This window comes from Dryobates pubescens, chromosome 27 (assembly GCF_014839835.1).
Source record: "Dryobates pubescens isolate bDryPub1 chromosome 27, bDryPub1.pri, whole genome shotgun sequence".
In the NCBI taxonomy this organism is placed as follows: domain Eukaryota; kingdom Metazoa; phylum Chordata; class Aves; order Piciformes; family Picidae; genus Dryobates; species Dryobates pubescens.
Window position 1 is genome coordinate 10,836,795 of NC_071638.1, and position 23,560 is coordinate 10,860,354.

Genomic DNA, 23,560 nt, shown 5'->3' on the forward strand with positions numbered 1-23,560 from the left:
ATTTAGGTCACACTTAACTACTATTTTACAACCAAAGCTTGTAGTAGTTCCTTCTGTTCCCATGGAAATCTGCCAAGATACTTCACTTTTGACGTGCATACATGCACATGACATTTTCAGAGCATTTACACTGCACATTCAGCACAGAACCACGTGTAGCGTGAAAACGTTAAGTGGAGCATTATTACCACAGCCAGACAAGAGATGCACTGAATGGTGTGTTATGGGCTGTTGTGCATTCTGAATCATGCTTGGGCACATGCAGAAAGCAGAAAGCAGGACATACTTCAAGGGTTCATCAAAGCGAACTGTTGCTGCACAGTGGAAGACAATATTGACCCGGGTCAGAAGCTCCTCCTCATCTTCAGCACTGATGGCCAGCTTGGGCTGAGTGAGTTCAGCATTAATAGGCTTAATCTTCTCATGGAAATTAGGGCAGTCTTCTCGGACCCTGTCAAAGACCTTGAAGCACAAACAGAGAGAGATCAGGTACAGAATTAGGCTACTGAGATCACTTTGAATAGAAGCCAGCCTGATTACATCAGTCAATGAAAATGGCACAAAAGAGAATGCCTGGTTCTTTCAACAGGAGGGCACAGGTGAGATGCTAGAATAGTTCATTCACTTGTTTTGTCTCACAGGAAAATTTCACAGGGGAAACAGAACAAAAATAAAGGACTTAGTGCATTGTCCTGAAGGGACAAATTAATCTCCTGTGTACCTTATTTCACTGGACAGCCACTGACATTCCTTTATCTCCATATCTCATGCAATCACTTGCTATTTGACCTCAAAGACTGCCTGTAAGGAGCTAAAAAGAATAGAGTGGGAAAGCCTATGAAGCATTAGACTTAGCAATTTTCTTGATGGTTCTACAAAGGACTTGAGAAGAGGAAGGGAACTGGACACATTCTGCTCTTTGTTTGCTGCTCCTTCTCTACTGTTACTCTTTGCTCATGCTAGATAACTCTTGTGGGGACCTGCCTTTGGGGTGGAAAGGTGAGGAATCTCAATAACCCATACTGCTTTAAGCCCTTGACTGCAATTTTGCTTGACAAGTGTGCAGCTAGCTGGCCTCTCCAGCTGTCTTCCAGCACTATCACTATGATCCACACCTCTTTCCAACACACAGTTTCTGTCCAGCCTTGTGCAGAATGACAAGACTGTGCATCTGTCCTCTATAAGAGGATATTTTCATATATTGTTCTGTCTGAAGACTTGTCCAAAATCAGCATCTGGTACCCTGTTCTGCCTGCGATTGCAACAACTGTGCACAAACCTGCTGAAGCAAAAAGGAAATCGATGCTGCCATCACCTGAAAAGTATCTCAGTGAAAACAGCAGTTTCCTCAGTTCCCATTTTTGATCAGCAAGTAGCTCAGTGTCACTGACATAGCAGGTGTGGATGCAGTTCTGCTTGCTGTGGGTTCTGCCTGCAGAGCTTTCATTTGGTACATCTCATAGGCAAAGAAGATGAAGCCTGGATTTCAAAACACTATGTGAGTTTGCTGGATGATTAAAAGCTATCATCTTAAGTTTCAGAAGCAACTGTTCTAAGGGCTTTGTATTGCTGGCCAGCACTATAGTGTTTGAGCAACTTTACCCACAATAGTAGTAACAGTTAAATCCAAAAAGCTCCCCCCTTTTGGAGTAGAGACCAAAAGAAGAAGGGTAGAAAGTACAAATACAATCTAGAGGCTGTGGGATCTGCAGAGGTATAATCTCAAAGGATAACCACACTTCAAAGGTAACCAGATTACCAACAGGAATCACTAAGGACTGGGAAAGACTGCTGGGGGATGCTGGGGGCCACTACCTTTGGAAGCATTTAAGAACTGTCTAGATAAGCACTGCCAGGAAGGGCAGGGTTAGGGTTAGGGATGAAATTGCCCTGGAGCTGGAGGACAGGCCAGCTGGTTTCTGAGAAGCAATACTTTTCTTGGGTGTTTCCTCTATTCTGTAGCTTACTCACTGGAAACACCAAGTTTTTCAAATCTCTTTAGGATCATGTTTTCCTAGAGACTGTTCTGTCTTTGATTTGCCCAGTGTTGATGTAAGAGTGGAAACTGTGTGACATTAAACATAGTAAAAGAAAAGTTGCATGAAAGATTAAATCAATGCTAACAACAGTATTTTATTGTTTAACTAAGGGATTATCATCTTTCTGCTTATCTGACAACCAAAACTAGATAAACCTCAATGTTCTAAGGGATGAAGAAGTGGTAAGAAAATTATTAGCCTTCCCCACTATGTAGCCACTGTACCTGACTACCTATATTTTCCCTTAACACTTAGCTGCACATCCTTCATGAACCTTAAAGGTGAGCAAGTTACCATCAATGAGGGTATGATAATGTCAACTGCTCTCAGCTGCACCCCACTACAGAGGTGTATCAGCAATGTTCTCTAGGTGAGAGAACAGATTTCTAGACAGACAAAGCTAATCATGGACAAAGATGTTTGTGAGAAACAGATGGACTCAATTTCTAATGACTTATGATCAGAACCAGGTCCTAGCAGCACTGTAAAAATTCACCTCCTAATAAAAGGATGTTAGATTGGCTGTCCAAATATACATCATTTCATGAGAGACTCTACCCAACTAATCTCAAGACACAAAATGTAAAGTTTCCTTTGTATTTGCTTTACTTTGGCATAACTAATGCAGGGAAAGAATGAATCAGCCCTTTCTCCATTTCAGTCATGGCATATAAAAAGAAGAGTAGTATTTCTGCAGTGCCAACCTTACTTTAACTTGGAAAGTAGTATTTTGCCAACACACCATCTCCTTCTGACACTTCCTACTGCAGATAATATCCCCTTCAGTTTCCATGCCTACTGCTAGGCATTGCCTACTACCACCTGCCAGTCAACAGCTTTAGTTTTTCTCTTCTGTCTTGGTTTGAGTGGACAGAAAGGTATTTTACCCCCCCCAAAGGTGTAAAATAAAAGCACTCACACAGAATTGGAGGTCAAATATGATTCACTGCATTTCTCTGAAGGACTGATGGCAGTTTCTAAATGCAAGCTCCCAAATCAGCATACTGCTTTGGAAACCTTCTGGATCACAAGAACATTCAGTTCATTGTCACCATGAAATCAGAAAACAGGATCAGCTGCTTAATCAAAGTCTGCTGTCTCTTTTGTCAACTCTGAAGATTTCAGACTTGCCAGTGTTTCACAGGAAATTTAGACAGGGCAGATGCAGCTTATTTGATACGGTCTCCTATAGTTCAAGGAGTGCTTAACAGAGAGGTGATGCTTAATCTGCAGGTAAACAGTAACCGCCTCTCTAAGTTCTGATCAACTCATCCAGAGCATATATGATAAATCCCCAATAAGGACCTGAGGCCTAAGGACTGTTCCTTCTTTTCTTTTCAGAGGCCATCTGCCAATACAGAATATACTGAATGGACAGAAGTGGGCTGATGTGCTGTGCTGGGTGAAAACACTGGCCAAGTCACCAGTACTCCACAAGCGACGTATGACATTGTCAGAAAACTATAGTGAAGAGAAAGGAAACATGTTTGATTTCAAGCTGGCTAATACTAAACTGAATCAGTAATAATGTATCCTGACTTCAGTGTGGTTTAGAGCAACGTATCCCCGGGGCAACACTGTTGCCTTGACCAAAACAGAGGAAATGAACCAAATTGCTGCTACTCTAATTTTGAACCTCAAACAAGATGCAGTTTCTGCACAGCCTGTGCTGCCCCTCACCAGAGGAGAGAAATCTGCTGATTTTTTCTCAGGCACTCCCCATTTATAGTAATAATACTCTGTGATTCAAATTAACATTGTCAAGCACTTACTCTGAAACAGAACACCTAGAATTTCTCCTAGCAGTATTGTTGGGTGATAGGCATCTCTTTCCCTCTTCCTGTGCTCTTAAGCTTTGACCTCCCATCCCAAAGGGCATCTGTAACTCTGTGTTCTCTGCTCTTGCCTTAAAGTATGTCATAGTTCAGAAAGAATTCTGGCTATCAATCTTTAACTGGAGGTTTTTCCCATACCACAGAGACAAAGAAACCTCAAAGAAAGGGCAAATTGCACATTTATGGAACAGCACGGCTGAAAAATAAAGAAGCCACTGAGCAATGCAAAATGTCAAAGGCTTTGCTTCTTCCTCAGGACACTTTTTCAGTGAAGCAAATACAAACTACTGAAAAACAGAGTGCCTAAGTCATGGTCTACACAAGGAGGAGAGAAACGAGGTCTCCTGTTTGTTTGGTGAGTTACCTAACACTATTTCCTGTGTTCCTCCCTGCTGTCAAGGGTTCATCTTGCAAAGTGTTGAATAAACACATCCCAGCAATGCAAGCTGTGGTGGAGGTGGACTGCTGCTCTTCATCACATTAACAGCAGTTTGTAACTCACTGCAGCTCCTTCAGTGATAGCACTCTCAGCTCTCCCTCCACCAGAACAAGGCCAAATGCCTTCTGAATGACCCAGGAAGCATCAAGTGTTTAAGTGTGGCCTAAAGAGGTAACCTTTTTTCCTCTTGTGGTACAAACCCAACAATCAATTCAGGCACCCAAGTCACACAATTTTCACCAGATGTTGCCAGCTGTTTGCCTTTTATTTCTTTTTTTAACACTAATAAAAAATTGTCTCCTCTGGTGCACAGAGGGGCCAAGTATATTTAATAGGCACTGGGATTTTAGATGTCTTCTCTAGGAGGATTAACAAAAGATGGCAACTTAAATTAGAGTATGCCCATTTCAAGGCACTACTGCATGAGAACATTTAAAATGGAGACAAATCAGAGAATTACCACAAAGTGTACCTCATGTATGTGGAACTAGTGAGAAGATTAAGGCTGAGAGAGCTCAATTAAGCAAGGAAGGAAAGCACTAAACCAAAAAGCTTCCATGCTTTCAGATGAAGAAATGGAAGGGATTGCTTAACATAATTTAGGAGAATATAAGCATGAACTGCCTCTGTAAAGGAAATACAATTTCTTCTTAGTAAGACATAGGCCAAGGGGTAAAACACTGTGGCAGCAATCCCTTTAAAGAACAAGGTGTTCATAGGGTGTGCAGCATGATTTTCAAAACAAGATGTTTGAAATCCCTCTTTTGGACAGAGCATTTGTGAATAAATGCTAGGGAACAGACTGTATCTAGATAAACAGCTCAACACCCTGGAGTACATCTCCATCCCTCTGTGATTTCAATGACAGCATCATAAATGTATACAAGCAACCACCACAAATTTAAATGGCTGAAGGCACCAAAGTGATGAAAGTAGCTCTTTAAAAAGCACCTGATCCCTGCAGTTCTATTCAGGGGAAAGGACTTGCCCTACTTGTGTTCTCCACAACGCAGTTTTGAAGGAAGGAAGGAAGGAAGGAAGGAAGGTACAGAGCTACTTTTATAATTGCCATTGCAGTGAACTGGAGAAGTAACAGGGCAGTTTCTTGAGGAGAAATGTTGAGCCTGCAATGACTGTTTAGCCCCAGTGCATTTCCAGCAGTACACATCAGCATTGCTCAGCCAAGAAATGCATGAGAATGCTGCTCAGGCAGCACTAATGGGGATAGACCCTTTTCTTTCTTTTGTGCACACTCTGCCTCATTTCGTCCTCAGAAAGTTGCTTTGGAGTATGGCTCTTCTCAAGGCCAATAAAGCATAATTCATCTAATCAGTTAGAAAGCAGGCGGCTTAGCACTCCCCATTGCAGGGAGACAAATGGCGCATGCTTCAACCTAGAGCTATTGCTTTCCCCTGAGCAGAACTAATGTAGTGGAAATACAGTGTCCATGACCAATGTCTAGCAGACAAAACAGCTGATTATTTCAAGATAAAGACTACAGAAACAAAGAGATGACAGGTGGTAAATTTCAATATAGGTCAGCTAAGGCTAATATGTACAACCAGCAACTTAGGATGTGGTTTTATGTGGCCAATTTCCTTGAACACTGGCTGCTGACAAAGCCTGATGTTTTTTAATAGAGTACTTGAGTAACATGCAAGTTAATCTGCAGTGGTAAAAGGAGCTACTTCGGAGTCAGGCATTGTAGGCAGAAGCACTAGGGGCCTGACAGGCATGGAAAAGCTTTCTGTGGTCTCCAGTACCATCCTGTAAGTGGGTGGACAACCCACAGACGGAATATGGAGCTTTCTTGCATTCATCACAGATGTTCCCTGTGCCCCTGCGTGGTACTCGGATATCACTATAAGCATTTGATGGTATGCTTGACATTTAAAACAGAGGAAGAAGTTGAACACAGGGAAAGAGAACAGCAACACTTGGAGCCTATCCAGGCAGGTTTTGAATGACTCCAGAGATGGAGTCTTCACCATCTCTCTGGGCAGCCCATTCCAGTGATCTAAAGTAAAGAAGTTCTTCCTCATGGTTAGATGGAACTTCCTGTGTACAAGTCTGTCCCTGTTACCTCCTGTCCTGTCATCGGGCACCACTGCAGTACGGCTGGACCCAGCCTTCTGAAACCCACCCTTATTTATAAGCATTGATAAAATCCCCCCTCAGTCTTCTCTAGCCTAAAAAGTACCAAATCCCTCAGCTTTTTGTTCTTAGTCCCCTATTCATCTTTGAAGCCCTTTGCTGTTTCCTCTAGAGAAGTTTCTTTCTTGAACTGGGGAGCCCAGAACTGGATACAGATGAGGCCTTAGAGGACAGAGCAGAGTGGAAGAGAACCTCCCACTCAACGAGCTTGCCAAACTCTTCTTGATGTCTGGGACGTTTCCAGTGCCTGCTCACAGCCTCAGTGGTGATGGTGATGTCATTGCCATCTGGGGGAGGGACCTTGATATTGGATTTGTATATAGAATAGAATAGAATAGAATAGAATAGAATAGAATAGAATAGAATAGAATAGAATAGAATAGAATAGAATTAACCAGGTTGGAGGAGACCTTCGAGATCATCATGTCCAACCCATCATCCAACACCATCTAATCAACTAAACCATGGCACCAAGCACCCCATCAAGTCTCCTCCTAAACACCTCCAATGATGGTGACTCCACCACCTCCTCATGCAGCCCATTCCAATGGCCAATCTCTCTTTCTATGAAGAATTTCTTCCTAACACCCAGTCTAAACCTTCCCTGGCACACCTTGAGACTGTGTTCTCTTGTTCTGGTGCTGGTTGCCTGGGAGAAGAGACCAACCCCTGCCTGTCTACAACCTCCCTTCAGGTAGCTGTGGAGAGCAATAAGGTCTCCCCTGAGTCTCATCCTCTCCAGGCTAAACACGCCCAGCTCCCTCAGCCTCTCCTCATAGGGCTTGTGCTCCAAACCCCTCCCCAGCTTTGTTGCCCTCCTCTGGACACGTTCCAGCAAGTCAACATCTTTCCTAAACTGAAGGGCCCAGAACTGGACACAGGACTCAAGGTGTGGCCTAACCAGTGCTAAGCACAGGGGCAGAATGACTTCCCTGCTCCTGCTGGCCACACTGTTCCTGATGCAGGCCAGGATGCCACTGGCCTTCTTGGCTGCCTGGGCACACTGCTGGCTCATGTTCAGCCTACTGTCAACCAGTACCCCAGGTCCCCTTCTACCTGGCTGCTCTCCAGCCACTCTGACCCCATCCTGTAGCGCTGCATGGGGTTGCTGTGGCCAAGGTGTAGAACCCGGCACTTGGATGTGTTCAATCTCATGCCGCTGGACCTTTCCTCACCTTTTGTTACCATGCTTCTATCCCTGGCCACGTGACCTACTGGGAAAAGAAACAAAACCGTGGGGCGCCGCGCGCGGCTGGCTGCAGCCGAGCGAGCAGACCGGCCTCCCAGCCAAAGGCCAGCCCGCGCCAGCCCCCGGCCCGGTTGAAATTTGCCGCGGCTGACGTCACGACCACGAGCAGGCAGGCACGTGAGAAGGCGGCTATGCCGGACCTCACTGTCTGCTCAGAGCTTGCCGGGGTGCTCCCGCTCCTATAGCCTGAAAATGAACATAGAGTGAAGTGCCTTCCGAGGTTGTTGGTCCCAGGTGCTGGACCCGAGTCAGCTTTCTAGCCAAAGGAGCTTTCTAGCAGAATATAGAATAGAATAGAATAAACCAGGTTGGAAGAGACCTTCGAGATCATCATGTCCAACCTATCATCCGACACCACCTAATCAACTAAACCATGCAACCAAGCACCCTATCAAGTCTCCTCCTGAACACCTCCAATGATGGTGACTCCACCACCTCCCCAGGCAGCCCATTCCAATGGGCAATCAGTCTCTCTGTGTAAAACTTCCTCCTAACCTCCAGCCTAAACCTCCCCTGACGCAGCCTGAGACTGTGTCCTCTTATTTGCATACGTTTAATTTTATTGTTATTTTCATTAAAGCTGTTTTAGTTTTCTTTTCCAGCTCTTAAATCTCTCTCCCATATTATGTTTTTTCTCCCCTTTTGGGAAGCATCTGCCCCTCATTGAGTGGCTGGCTGACCCCTAACCCTTGACACTATCATAAACTGATTTTCTACAGTGTCACTATTCCAAGCAAGCAGAGAAGTAGAGAGTTGCAAGTAATCCTTGATTTCCACCCAAGGAGCTTATGAATTTAAAACTTCCTTAAGAAGATAGAACCATCTGTCCAAACAGTGTCCAGCTACTTACTGCACAGTGTGGCTCTGCAAGGACTGCTCTTACCAGTGTCCAGCTGTAATTAATATTCATTTAGCATGTTCAGTTCTCAGAAAAATCTATGGAGACCCTTCAGAAACAGTGGCAGAAGCCTGGGTGTCATCAAGCAGGAGGCACAGTCTTGTTTCAAAATAAAGATACCTGTTGTTCAGAGGGCCACATCACGTCAGATTGTGATAGTAACACTTCTCCCAGGAGCAGATGTCATTTAGTTCCTGGTGCAAAGATCAGAGAGTTGCTGTAGATGGCTCAGTTACACCACACCAAAATTTTCTGCCTACCCCTTCCATTGCAGTTGTACCTGACTAGAATGCTTTGACAGGGCTGATGGTGAGAGTCAAGCCAGATGATGTTTCATGCATCCTGCAAGACTTTTCTTCTTTAAGGTGGTAAAAGAATGATTTTTGTTTGCAGCTAGATAGGTGTTTATCTTGCTGCTTCTTTTTTCTTTTTTTTTACCTTTCCCCCCTCCCCCTTAACAGTAGAGAAATCCAGATATTTTAGTACGTAAGGAAACACACATGCATTTTAAAGAGGATCAGGAAAGCCAGATCAAGTGTCCCTAAGCCAAGCTCAGGTTTTAGCTCACTCTGACATCTGTCAGAGACTGCTGAAGGGAATCAACCAGCGCGAGCCCAGCTTACCATCTCTGACACTCTCTATTGTTTCAGCCAAAGGCCTACTCATAGAATTATTAGGGTTGGAAGGGACCTCAATGACCATCTAGCTCAAAGTTCAAGCTATCTTATCAGAGGATCAGTGACTCCAGGCATCTTTCACACTGACATGCAGTGCTCACCTCACTCACAAAATATTCCAAATACAGTCCAATTATTAACAGAAAAGTCACTTTTCCCTGCAAGTATATTTTTAGCTCATGCTGCTTCCAATGGAAACCAAACATTCATCTAAGCTGAAATGCAATCGATGTTTACTGCATGCTCTGTCCTTGGCTTGTAGATCTAGATTGCACCTATTAATTTTATGCTACCCAGTACATAAAAGGCAGAAAGGTGAGTACTTGGGCTAATTACACTTGAGTGTAACAAATCACTTGTACATATATCACCAGAATAAGCAATGTTTCCAACTAGGTTGAACAGCAAAACGTTGTTTGTACACAAAAGTCTCTTCATCTGTCTGAGCAGGGATTACCATTAATGAGCCTGTGTCCTTGGCCCTAGTCCTGTGAGGATATAAACTACTTTAATGCTTTAATCTACTAGTGAAAAACCCTGGCTGAAGGAGTGAAGAATCAGCAAGCAGAATGTACCACAACCAACTACAGGTACTGAAATGAGCCTCTCATCCCACACAGTGCTTTCACAAAGAAGAAATACACCATGCTCTGCAAATGCTACTTGCATGAGGAGACACAGCCTAACTATGTATTTAACAGAGGGAAGTACAACTCACCACTACATTCAGTTTCCACCTATTCTGCCATATTGGCTAGAGGCAGCCCATCAATTCCCAGATTTGTTTGCATATGGTAAACAGTCTGATTTCAGGATTAACTGGGACACAGGTAGGGGAGTTTGGGGATGCAAAGTTTTCCAAAGTCACTTGCACCCAGACAACTGTATAGGTAATACCATATAAAGTCAAGATTGCTTATGATTGTACTGAAGAAAACACCAAAATTGGGTATGGATGCAGCACAAATGGGACCAACTAGAAAAAAAAAAAGGAACTGGGGACAGAGGAGGAGTTTGGATGGAGAAGGAGGTGCAAGGGCGGTGAAAAGATGCATACAAAAATACAAAACTGGAAGCTAAGATGTAAAATCTGGTACACAATAAAGGAGAACAGGATCAGTCAGTAGGAGTGTGGACACCTACACATGGTGATGAAGCTGACCTTTGAATTCAAGTTCACAGCAGTGCTGGAGGGACTCCTGTCGATAACCTGCTCAAACCTGCACCATGTCTCTGTGTGAATGAGTTGGGGGTGTAAGAATGGAAAAAGAGGGGACAGAATTATAGTGGGAAGGGAGATAGAATTGCAATTCCATAGCAGCTGGGTGTGATTCATAAGAATTAGGAATGATAATTAGTAGCTTTGTATTTGTGTGTGTACTTTCACATTAATTATCATCTAATTACTTTATTAGTCTCTTAGCACTCTATTGCTTAATTTAAGTCTCTTCATTCAGCTATGCCTCAAGCGTGCAACCTGAAGGGGAGTGGCAGACTCATAGAACAGCACACGAGTACAGCCTTTGGCTCAGCAGCCTGAAAGCCCAGCTCTATCCATTAATCAACAGGGGCAGCACCACCCCACTCAACTAGTTCCTGTTCTCCATCTTAAAGAGATTCTGCAACTGCTTCACAAGGCCATTCTTGTCAACCTGAGGGAACCATGACAGCATGAGCAGATCTTCCTCACTGACTCATAAATGTAATAGAGGGACTCCCATACTCTCTTGGTCCCCTGCTTTCCTTTGTGCTTTCCTTTTGCAGTACCATTTCCTGGTCCTGCAGTATCACTCACTTTCTACCTCTCCAGGATTCCAATAACCCTGAGCAGCCCTGTGGGAGTGCCCAAGCAGGAAAGTGAAAGTACTGCTGTGCTACAGCTATGGAAGATAGTCTCTGAGGTGGCACATGCCCTAATAATGAGCTTGTGTCTTTTTTTGTCTTTGATTATCCAGTAGAATATCAGTTAATGGTTAAGTATCTCATGTATGGATTCCTCTAACTTCAGAGGTATGCTGTTTTCAGACCCATTTTTGCAGCAATAGTGTCTAACTCACTAGGTTAGTGGGGCTCTAAGGACAGAACAAGGAAAATTCTAGTCTGTGGAATTTTCCTTACATTGAACATTTTATGGCAGTTCATCCCCTTCAAATGAAAAGCAGTTTTGGCATCTTCTCTCCAGGGATAATAGCACAGTTGTTATCTCCCCATCATTCACTCAATTTGTTACTTACAGCATTGCAATTTTATCTACTTCAGAGTGAGTAAAGATGTACTAAACCAAGAATATCTTCTTCCCTTTTACACCAGGTGAGGTGACTGTTCAAAACACTGTGTTTCCTTCCCTCCCACATGCCTAAAAGCATCTCCTGAAGAGGCTCACATTATATATCTGATCATCACTATCTGAACCAACAGAAAAAACAACTAATGCAGAATAGAATAGAATAGACCAGACCAGACCAGGTTGGAAGAAACCTTCAAGATCATCGTGTCCAACCTATCATCCAACACCACCTAATCAACCAAGCACCCCATCAAGTCTCCTCATGAACACCTCCAGTGATGGCGACTTGTGACCACCTCCTAGGGCAGCCCATTCCAATGGGCAATCACTCTCTCTGTGTAGACCTTCCTTCTAACCTCCTACACAGAACTGCCTCCTAACCTCCAGCCTAAACCTCCCCTGGCGCAGCCTGAGACTGTGTCCTCTTGTTTTGGTGCTGGTTGCCTGGGAGAAGAGACCAACCTCTGCCTGTCCACAACCTCCCTTCAGGTAGTTGTAGAGAGCAATAAAATCACCCCTGAGTCTCCTCTTCTCCAGGCTAAGCAGCCCCAGCTCCCTCAGTCTCTCCTCATAGGGCTTGTGTTCCAAGCCCCTCACCAACTTTGTTGCCCTTCTCTGGACACGTTCCAGCAAGTCAACATCCTTCCTAAACTGAGGGGCCAAAAACTGGACACAGTACTCGAGGTGCAGCCTAACCAGTGCAGTGTACAGGGGCAGAATGATCTCCCTGCTCCTGCTGGCCATAAAAGCTGGAGCCATCTACATCTTATGAGGTATGGAGATCAGCAATGTGCCATTGTAGAAAATGAAGCTGAGGAGATAATCTCCAAGATTAAAGCCCGTTTCTGAAGGGATGCTAATGAATGTCTGTGGCTGCAGCCACAGAAATGTGCATTTCTTTGCATGTTGCTCAAAGGATCTTGGCAGTTTAGATATAACTGTACAAGGGCAGATGCCAGTGCTGAAACATTACTGCAGGATGTTTTGTGTGGGTAGCTCTGCAGTTTTATTTACTGGACATTTAGTTTTAAAGTGGACATTTTTACTGTAATGCCAAAGGGGAGCAGAATTAAGTTTCAGACTGCTTAGTACTGCTTCTTTTAAACCCCAGACATTCTATTAAACTATGCTTTGTCTTCAAAGCTTTGTCTAGAATAGAATAGAATAAAATAAACTAGGTTGGAAGAGACCTTCGAGATCATCGTGTCCAACCTATCATCCAACACTACCCAATCAACTAAACCATACAACCAAGCATCCTGTCAAGCCTCGCCCTGAACACCCCCAGCGACGGCGACCCCACCACCTCCTCAGGCAGCCCATTCCAGTGGGCAATCACTCTCTCTGTGTAAAACTTCCTCCTAACCTCCAGCCTAAACCTCCCCTGACGCAGCCTGAGACTGTGCCCTCTAAACTATCCTTGTTGGACAACTGGGTGAGAATTCCCCAATAACTGTGGCCCACTCCATATTAAAAAGCTCCCTATAGATGCAGACTACAAAATTACCTCCCTTGAGCTGTGCTGGGTCTGCAGGCCATGGCAGACCTACCATGGCACTTCAGTAAAAATAGTGATCAAGTAAATCCTGAAAAAGTACTGCCAGATAAGAAGGGGGCACTTACTGAACCACTTCCAGTGTTCGCACTGGTAAAACTGAGATGCTGTTTATCTAGTTCCTAGCTGGTGGGCTGCTGATACATGCTGAAAACGAAACACCAACTTATCAAATGGCTGGCATTAAGAGACTACTGATGACTGAGCAAACAGCCCACAGTACTGGGTACTTCTTTAGTAGGAGAAAACCCTACTAAATGGGGAGAGACTTTAATCCACCCGGTCAGCAACCTACTGTCAGAAATTGTTCTGCATTGGTCATGACAGTCATTATCAACACTGATAAGTAAACCATAAGTACATTTTTATCAAGAACCTGTGGACTGAAATTAGCTTAAATGAAGAATGAGTCCATTCTAACCGTACGTATTATTAGTGGCTCTAGAGGATGATGTTTTATGAATCTTTCTTTATGCAAACTGCCTCCTCCTCAGGGAAATGAAGAGAGAGGCACCCCTAGCATGGTATCTTTGCAGCTCCCATCACTCAGCAGCAGGACACATCTGAGACAGACATGGAGCACAGTCTCCTGCTGCTTCAATTGCTCCAATGTTTGAGGATACACCTAACAGGGCAGCTGTCTGGTGAACAGACCTGTACTGCTGCTTGTGAAAGGAAGCCCAGGCAAGGCAAATGCATCTGAATCTCTACCAATGTCTCAAAGGTACCTACCAGTCATCCCAGGTATGGTTTACCACTCTCCTTTTTCTCTCAAGACCTTAGAAGGTACCATGTATGACAGACACACTTGACCCCTAGCTGCACAATGGTTCAGGCTAAGGAGCAACTTATGCCCTGTGGACAACGTGCAAGCTGGAGAGTTCCTGGCTCAAGTGCAAGGAAATGAAGGTGCCTTGAAAAAATATTTTAAAGGCGGGTTTTGAAGCCCTAAAATGCAAAGATAACCAACAAACAAGATAACATAGCTAAAATGAAGGCATCTGTCTTGTCTATCGTACTGACTAGCAGCCAGCTAGTAAACATTAACATCAAAATTAACCCAATCTGAGCTCTCCCTGAACTGCAGCCAGACTGCAGGACAGGTGACTCTCCCCTTGAGCAGAGACACTTTGCAAGGTTTGAGATTCCTTACCTTACACTAAATATCTTCCTTAGATCAAGGCAGAGTTATCCCTTACCTGCAATGGATCCTCAGTAAGTGACCAATAGCATGCTGAATAAATACTAATGCAACACTGCTAATCCACATAGCTACTCAATATTATTATAAACATTGCAGAGAAATCATCAAAGCCTAAGACTAAGATTTGGCCTTGCAACACCGAAGCTCTAAAAGGAGCTTAGAAAAGGGAGTCTACTCACAGAGCGAAAGAACAAGGGGCAATGGTTTTAAACTGGAGCTGGGCAGATGTAGCTTAGACATACAGAGAAAGTTCTTCACAGTGAGGGTAATGGAATACTGGAACAGGTTGCCCAGGGATGTGGTGGAGGCCCCATTGCTGGAAACATTCAAGAACAAACTTGATGTGGCCCAAAGCAACCTGATCTAGTTAACACCCTTGCTCACTGCAGGGAGTTTGTACAAGATTACTTCTGAGGGTCCCCTCTGACTCAATGCATTCTGTTCTCAGTCTGAACTCATGACTCAATGGGAGTGTCATCCTCACCCTTTACGGCTCCAGATTCTGTGTCAATCATTCTGACTTGGTTCTAACTCCATTTTCCTTTGTATCTTTCTTCCATGTAGTAATTAATAAGGTGAATCTTTCCATCAAATTTACTGAACTGTGGTAAACCACTGCTAAACTTTCTTAAACTCCATCAACATTATTGAACTCTGTCCAATTATTATTTTACCTCTATAAAACACATTGCTGCTTCTCTCTTCTGAGCAAGGTACACTCCAATCATTCGTGACACCATGTGAAAATTAGACTTCAGTTGACTTTCATCAGAAATTCTCAATGGTTTCCTACACCACCTGCAAGAAGCTAGATATGAATCTGCAGAAGCAAAATTCCTGCTAGTGCAGAATTCTTCCTTTTATTTACCAGTTTTAACTGCTTGGGTTCCTGCACTCCTGTGCTCAATGACAAATACATCAGCATTTTAAAAAGAAACAGCTTAGAAGACCTTTTACACAAGAGAGCTACTAGAGTGCTATTTCTTTAACAGGGAGAAGGAGATGGTGGAGTCACCATCATTGGGGGTGTTTAGGAGGAGACTTGATGGAGTGCATGTTGCCATGGTTTAGTTGATTAGATGGTGTTGGATGATGGGTCGGACATGATGATCTTGAAGGTCTCTTCCAACCTGGTTTATTCTGTTCTATTCTATTTATACAACAGGCAGCATTGCTTTGTAGTTCATTTTTGTGTTTATATTATGGTTATCTTTCATATTCCTATTCTTCATCAAATCAGCTGGTTAGATTCATTCTTTTTTTGAGAGTTGGTCTTAGTCACTAGAGTCTGCTCACCAAGAACCATCTGTTCCCCAAGACTTCCCTCCCACACACCATGGCAGAATTACGCCTACAATGAGTTTCTTCTATTAGGAAAGAAATGGCTATAGGAAGCTAGGTGATATGAGTCTCTGGGGAGACAACATAAGTACTCATGGCTCTGTTCATTATCATGATTAAAGCATTTCTGTGCAATTCCCAGTACTCAAAGACTGACTCCGGAGAGTAAGCAAACCTGTCTACTCTCCCAGAGTCAGAAGTTAATCCTAAACATAATGCTCTAAGATGTGGTGGTATCATCACAAGCAGCAAATGGGAAAATCTGTCCAACTTCTTTTTGTCAGTCATCTGAGAAACAGCTAAGAGAGGACACACTGTGTTTTGCCCTCCCCTTCAAGCCTAATGGCGGCAGTTAAATGACAGAGCCTGTGCCGATGTTCATTCAGTGTAAATGGGAGTAGTCCCACTGACATTGCCTACTTTAGCTAACGACAAAGCTCTTAGTTTTCCTATGTGAAAGTTCATCTTAAGGGTTCTCCTGCAGTAACATATTCACACTTAAGGAGGGCAGCTGGCCCAGAGGTCGACCTGAGGCTGACTTGAGATATAGGTATAGATTTACCAGCTTCAGCTCACTGCTCTGTAGTGATTGCTGATTCCCACTCTCTTGCTACAATACCAACCGTGCAAGACCTGTGCAAGATGTGGGGATAGGAAGGGAGTGAATGATATTGTGCCAGTTCCCTTTCCCCTTCCACAGTCTGAGCCCTGATTTCACTGAGTGGTTTTATGTGCAAGTTAGGGATGAAGCCCTTTAAATTACTTCCTCTGCCTCTGACCTTTTCATGATCATGTAAGAGTCACCTAATCATTCAGACTCGGACTCATTCAGCTACCTTAACTAACTGCTTGCCTGGGAGAGTTTAATCAGATTAAAGTGAAAGAGCTAATACATCTATTATGAAAGTATCATCCTGCATCACATCCATTACATCTGCCAAATAGTAACAATGAAGCGTGAGCCTTATCTTGGGGGCTTTGTCCAACGTGCAAGATGCAGATGACAGACAGGAAGATGGGCCACAGCCTGCACTATGTGTTCATGCTTCACCCAACACTAGGATCAAGTGCACCCTGGGTAGCTCTCACCTTCACTTATATCACTCCAGCAGGAATGCAAATTGCAGTGAAGGAGTGAGTGAGTAAATACAGGCCATGCCTTCAACAGAAATCTGAGGAGTATGAAAACCAAGTTCTGTTTTCAGATCAAAGGGGATACTACTGAAGAAATAATTTCTCTTGCACTTTACCTAAGCAGTATTTCCATTCAGTCCCCAGTATGATCTGCTGATCTAACTCCCTGGAGGCATGCTGCTGGCCTTAGAGAAAAATCTAACCTCTTTGAACAAAACGTTCAAGTTTTCAGACCAGAAATGGCATTTCATGGCACTTCCTCTTTCCAGTGTTACACCTCAGGAGCCCAGGCATCCTAGCAGTGCAGGGACCTGCCTTTGGAGTCAAAATCCAGCCAGCCTTGCTGTTGGAATGAAAGTTAATGGGAAGAAGAGACAAGGAGCACTGAGTACATTAAATACAGCGTCTGTCAGAGGACAGGAACACAAAGTGAGGTGTAGGCAGAGAAATCATCCAGAGGCACAAGAACTACCATGTGGGAGCAAATGTAAGGTGCATTTGTTCACAGCCCCTGTCTGACAACAGGGATGTTGATCTGCAAGGGATGTTTCAATCAACCCCCTAAGCAACCTGATCAGGCTGCTGGGAACTCTTTCCACTTAGGTCTCATTGTAGTTTATAGGAAGAAGGAATTGATTTAGGTGTTTACGTTACAACACTGTTTATATATATATCTTTTACATAGAATACTATTTTTTTCCATCCCAAATGTTCAGTACAGCCTGAAGTCTCATTTTGTTGCCTCAACAACAGCATGCACGATTGATTTCAAAATCTAGTTACTCTTTAGTAATGTAGTCTTTCCTTCTTTAGCACTGAATGTGCTTTTATTTTCACTGACTGTCTCCTTTTCTGGACACTGTGGTTATCTTATTTTGTTTTGTTTAATTTTAGCATAAATGGCTTTGGCCATGCTGGTTTCATGTTCTGCTGATCCTCCTGATCGTCTATCAGTACACGAGTGATCTGATTGCTTTCCTAGAGAGCATCTGCATTCCAAGGAACTCACTGTTTCCAGAGGCACACAGCCCACAGAAAACAAATTTAAAGAGAGCAATCTCAAAAGTTATGTAAGGGGCCAAGGAATGGCACCAATTAGATGTCCCCAAACCTTCCAGATCAGATTAGAGGCAGAAGGGACAGAAGGATAACTACAGGTCTCCAGGTGTATATTTTGAGTTGCAAATAGGTTTTTTTGGATAAAATATTCCATTAACACCTAAGTATTACTCATACATTCTTTGTAAAGAAGTGCCATATAATTTTTCAGGGAGGAAACAGACACGCAGATGTGAAGTGGCTTACCCAAGGTCACACAACTAAGCAGTGGAAGAACTGGGAGGAGAACATAGCTATTTTAAAGCTCTGTAACAGGTCATACTCTTTCCTTAACCAAGAGTCTCTTTCCTGAGAGCTGCCACTTGAGTGCCAAAGTAACATTAAAATTATGACACTGACTCTAATTTAGGGTTAAAAAAAACCCAACAAAATCCATCACACATTTTAGGATTTGCAATATTCAATCCTTGTACAGAAGTGTAAGAAATTGTATTTAATAGAGACAGGATGCATTGGAGTGAATACTAACAAACTTGGGTGACAGGCCTGTGAAAGAATCTCTTTGTAGGTACCCTGTGCTTTCCTCTCTTCATTGTTTATCTGTCTGAATGTAGGGAGACCACAGGCCCCCAGGGAGAAGGAAGAAAGCACATGGGTGAGGAAGAGTAATGTCACCCCCAGAGAGTATCAGCCCTTAGGGGAAAATGTTGAGATGCTGTTAAGTACAGAATGCCTCTGCTTCCCTCCAGGCAGGCTGGCAAAATCATTCTTTACAGTACCAAGCTTACAAACAAAGACGGTATGTAACTGCTTTGCTCTTTGTGCCTTTACTCTGCCCCCCATAAACTGGTTCTGACACATTCTAATCAGGGCCTAACATTTATCTGGAGGAAAATTGCCTAGGGGTGGCAATTCTAACATGTCCTGCACAGTTAACATAGTCAGGAAATCTGGAAATTGCTACTTTGTGATCCAGGGGTTTCATGTAAGCAAAAGGAAAGGGGTGAAAAGTGGCCTCAAGGGGACCCATCTGAGGGTTAGGAAGGAGTGACTGAGGCATATCATGGCAATTAAAATAAATATATGTGTAGCAAATAAGGTGGAAATGCAAAAGAATCCTCTCTGCAATCAACAAATCAACACAGAGGTAGCTGTGCCACCCTCATTTGCTGATGTAGGGGCATAGTGGTATATGAAAAACATTTACAGGAATGATCTCAGCTCTCAAAAGCACCTTTCAAGAGATTTTCTTATTGCCCATTTGTGGATGGATAATGTTCAGTTGGGTTAGGCTCAATGTATGTCACAGCAAGGAACCAATGCCTCAAGACTGCTAGAGCTCATCTCCTCATGTCCCCTTCAGCGGGAGGTTCATCCTTGCACTTTATTACAGACCTAAGCAAGGCTTCACCATTGGGCATCTGGCATCAAAAATGCTTGCTCCCTCTTGCTGCAGTTACTCTGCCCTTCCAACTCTTATGAATCAAGGACATTTGCTAAAATACCCTTTTGGAACCTCCCAAGGAAACTAACCACGTCTTCTACTTTGACAACACACAAATGCATTTTTTTTCTGCAACTGATTCTGTCCAGCACAAAGGGCAATTTAGCAGCACACACTTCTGTGCAAAAGTTGTGAATTTTACATATTTGCTTTCTCCTGTTACAGTATCACAGTATCACTAAGGTTGGAAGAGACCTCGAGGATCATCGAGTCCAACCTGTCACCACGAACCTCATGACTAGACCATGGCACCAAGTGCCACATCCAATCCCCTCTTGAACACCTCCAGGGATGGTGACTCCACCACCTCCCTGAGCAGCACATTTCAATGACGAACGACTCTCAGTGAAGAACTTTCTCCTCACCTCGAGACTAAACCTCCCCTGGTGCAGCTTGAGACTGTGTCCCCTTGTTCTGGTGCTGGTTGCCTGGGAGAAGAGACCAACCCCTTCCTGGCCACAACCACCTTTCAGGTAGTTGTAGAGGGCAATGAGGTCTCCCCTGAGCCTCCTCTTCTCCAGGCTAAACAACCCCAGCTCCCTCAGCCTCTCCTCACAGGGCTGTGCTCAAGGCCTCTCCCCAGCCTTGCTGCCCTTCTCTGGATACGTTCAAGTGTCTCAATGTCCTTCTTAAATTGAGGGGCCCAGAACTGGATACAGGACTCAAGGTGCAACCTAACCAGTGCAGAGTCCAGGGGCACAATGACCTCCCTGCTCCTGCTGGCCACACTATTCCTAATGCAGGCCAGGATGCCACTGGCCCTCTTGGCCACGTGGGCACACTGCTGGCTCATGTTTAGGCAGCTGTCAATCAGCACCCCCAGGTCCCTCTCTGTTTGGCAGCTCTCCAGCCACTCTGACCCCAGCCTGTAGCTCTGCATGGGGTTGCCGTGGCCAGCAGGGAAATGATCACCTTTGAACCAAAGACAAACTACAACTTCACAGATACCTGGCCCCATTTACATGCACCTACATCAGGTTATTCACTGCTATTTGAAATACAAAATGGCATGCACAGAGAGTTAATATTGTGTACAATTGGCTATTCAGTGAAATTGAAAATTTAGCAGGAGAGAATTAGTTTTTCAGCCTGGTTTCCAAGGAAACATTCCCAGCTACAATTGGTGGAGGTAACGGGTTGACTGCCAAGCCTATGACTTCCTTTGTTCCTGGTCCATCAGCTTGATTTCTTTTATCATCTGGTCTTTCCTACTGAAACACGTCCTAATAGAGGGGGAAGGATTTCTTAATACATGCAAAATAATCACTGTTTCCCAAACAGCCTCCCCAAAAGAGAGACACTCAAAAAGCAGTAGCAGAAACTAAAGAAAAATCAATTAAATAAGCGCATTTGAGTAAATGTGATATCCAGATTTGTATAAATACAAGTCTAGGCAATGTTGATAAATATCTACTGGGGATAAAAAATGCAATTTTACTGTTTATCCCTAACAAGCAGATGGGATCCCACATTGCTATTTTCAGGAGCACAAACACATTCCGAAAACAAAAATGAAACAAGGAGGAGTTTAAGAATCTGTGTGCAGGTTTTTAACCAAATGTGCCACTAGTAAGGGGAGATTTTGTAACCCTTTAGGACACCTGCAGTTTCCACAGTTACAGCATTTGCAGATGATGACGACTGCAGAAAGATCAATCACCAATGCCATTGCTTTTTCAAGACAAGGGGCAATACACACTGGAGTACAGTCTAGGACAGAAAACAGCCCCACAGGCAGGCAAAGACCCAGGCTGGAGGCATTGCTGCCTTGGTCTGGTCCATTCTTGGCAGGTACACCGGAAAAGAGGGCAGCTGGATATTTTCACACATGCAGAAATGAAGTGTTACTCACGATGCTTCATGAAAGATATACTCAGAGATGTATCACTGCTGCTGTTTCTACTTTAGTCCTTAGTTGAGTTTCTGCTCCTCTTTCTTTGTGCCTTGGCAATGAAGAATATGGGGGATTAGGGCAGTTCTCTTCTTCCAAGGAGGAAGGGGGTTATGACTTCCTCTCTTCTTCCCAGGGCATTTGCGTGAGTCCAGAGTGCAGTATTTTTGCTGCTGTAGTGGCAGGAGATTAATATGGCTCTTTTTGAGGACACTACTAATAATATCCTCTGGAGACCAGAGAAAACTTCTAGGAGCTAGTGCCTCTCTGCCCAAGTGACACCCAGTCTTCCTCCTGAGACACATCAGTTATAAAATATGGACACCCAGAAGCGTGTTCTTTGGATTCTTTTAAACAACTATAATTCATCTTTCTCTGGACTGCAATATGTTCTTTTCTAGAAATGTCTTGCACTGCAATTGCCTCTGCTCATGCTTCCTCTACCCCTCTCCTACCCTTTCCTCCCATCTAAATTGCATACTAGTAAACACCTTCCTCTGCTTTCTGTAATACAATGCCACCTCCATTTGGTTAAAATCCTCAAAATTTCTCTTCTTGGTCATGCACAATATCTCCAGTGTCCTTCCACCCTATTTTCCAGGACAACTTCAGCTCACAATCATGCAACCAGCAGCAGAGATAAAAGGCTGTGTTTTATATTAATAACCAGGTGATGAACTAGGCTTAATAGCTTCAAAATTGGAGCAAGACACGCTCTGCTTGTGTAAAAGCACAAACACCGAGGCTGCTATGAGCTGAACCTGACCTTTACTGCTTCAGAGCAACACATACTGTGCATTTTCCCCTTGCTATGAAAGTGTCCCTCAAACATGTGATCTGTTTTTCCATCCCTTCCCTCCTACTATATGTTATGCAGACTGTATTTCTTCCTTTGTGGTCTACACAGGAAAATTAGGAAATCAATTAGGAAAAGAATAGGAGAAAGGATAATTTTTTTTTTTCATTTCTGCCAGAAACTCATGCAGAAGTTTTCCTCTGAAGACATGGTGCTAGACACTGAAGGCAACAGAAATGATGGGTGCTTTCAGGAGGATGGCTGAGAAGGAGTGCAGGCCGGAGGTGCCAAGCAGGTACCTGATGTCAGCACTTTGTTTCACAGGGTGCTGACAGAATTAGCACATCACTGTAAGCAGAGAGCCTGCATCCAGAGGCAGTACTGAAGAAAAGCTGCTTGCAACCTGGATAAAGACCATTTCACGGTGCCACTGATCTCATCTTTTACCCTCCCCACCTGCATGGGGGTTGACCTGTCCCACCTCTAGCACTTCGCTAGTGCCATCCAGCCAGGTCCCTGCCCAGCAGCAGCTCCTGCGGTACAGTGTACTGAGGCTCCAACCACCCCACCCTGTAGGCATTTTACTGCTTTTTGTTGTTATTGCTGTTCCAGGGTACTCCTCCCTCAAAGCCCTTGGTACACCTTTGCTTCATGGTAATAAACGTTATTTTATTACTCGGTAGCAGGTGTGTGAGGGTGATGGGAAGGCACAGCACACACAAGCAGGAGGGCTGGGCTGCAGCGATCCTGTGTGGTTGGGCATTGCTCCCAAGGCTTAAAGGCACATGGGCTTGAGGGAGAAAAAGCACGGAAAAACATCCTACAGACAGGATGCAGCTGAGATGTTGCTCAGAAACTGGCAGCTCCTAAAGCTTGATTTACATATAAGGATTTTTATCTCTGTGGGCTTGTGGGCTGGCCTATCAAATTGACACAAGGTCACAGCAGCATAATTAAAAATGGAGGTCCTGATAAATTCTAACATTGCTCTATTTTATTCTAGTGTGAACCCACTTAGAACCCACTTAGATTGCTTGGGGTAAAGGTGAAACTTTTCCAGTCATGTCATCCAAACAGGAACAACAGAACATCACCAGGGTTGACCTTCCTGTCCCGAACTAAACTAAGTGGAGAAATTAAAGTATCATTGAAAAAATTGAGTATGGTATAAGAGCAGTATCATCATTTGATACTAACCAACACTGAAACTGCTAGAGAAATCAGTCATTTTGCTTAAAGCCTGCAGCAAAATCTGCATTACACAGGTTTATTTATTTTATGGACTTCAGCTCTCAGCATGACATGCTTCCTGTCCAGAGATGTGAGTGTATTTACAGTCTACCTCAGGAGATGGGAACAAGTCCATCAACAAATTCTACTTTAGCTTGTTTATGGTTAATATTTTACAGCACATTAACATTAAATACACTCCTTGTCAGTAAAACAATCTGAGGGCAACACCTTCTCTTTCAAGGCTCCAAGTAAAATGATAACCTTT

The 23,560-nt window shown here is 43.8% G+C and overlaps 1 protein-coding gene across 6 annotated transcripts in view; it reads right to left on the reverse strand.

Moving 5' to 3' along the window:
- FAR2 (fatty acyl-CoA reductase 2) overlaps positions 1-23,560 on the reverse strand; it is a 127,883-nt gene that overhangs the window by 29,297 nt on the left and 75,026 nt on the right. For all 6 annotated transcript variants that reach the window (XM_054173827.1, XM_054173830.1, XM_054173829.1 and 3 more), the window contains exon 3: positions 287-462. In XM_054173827.1, the coding sequence (XP_054029802.1) occupies positions 287-462 (176 nt within the window). The remainder of the gene's footprint in view (positions 1-286; positions 463-23,560) is intronic.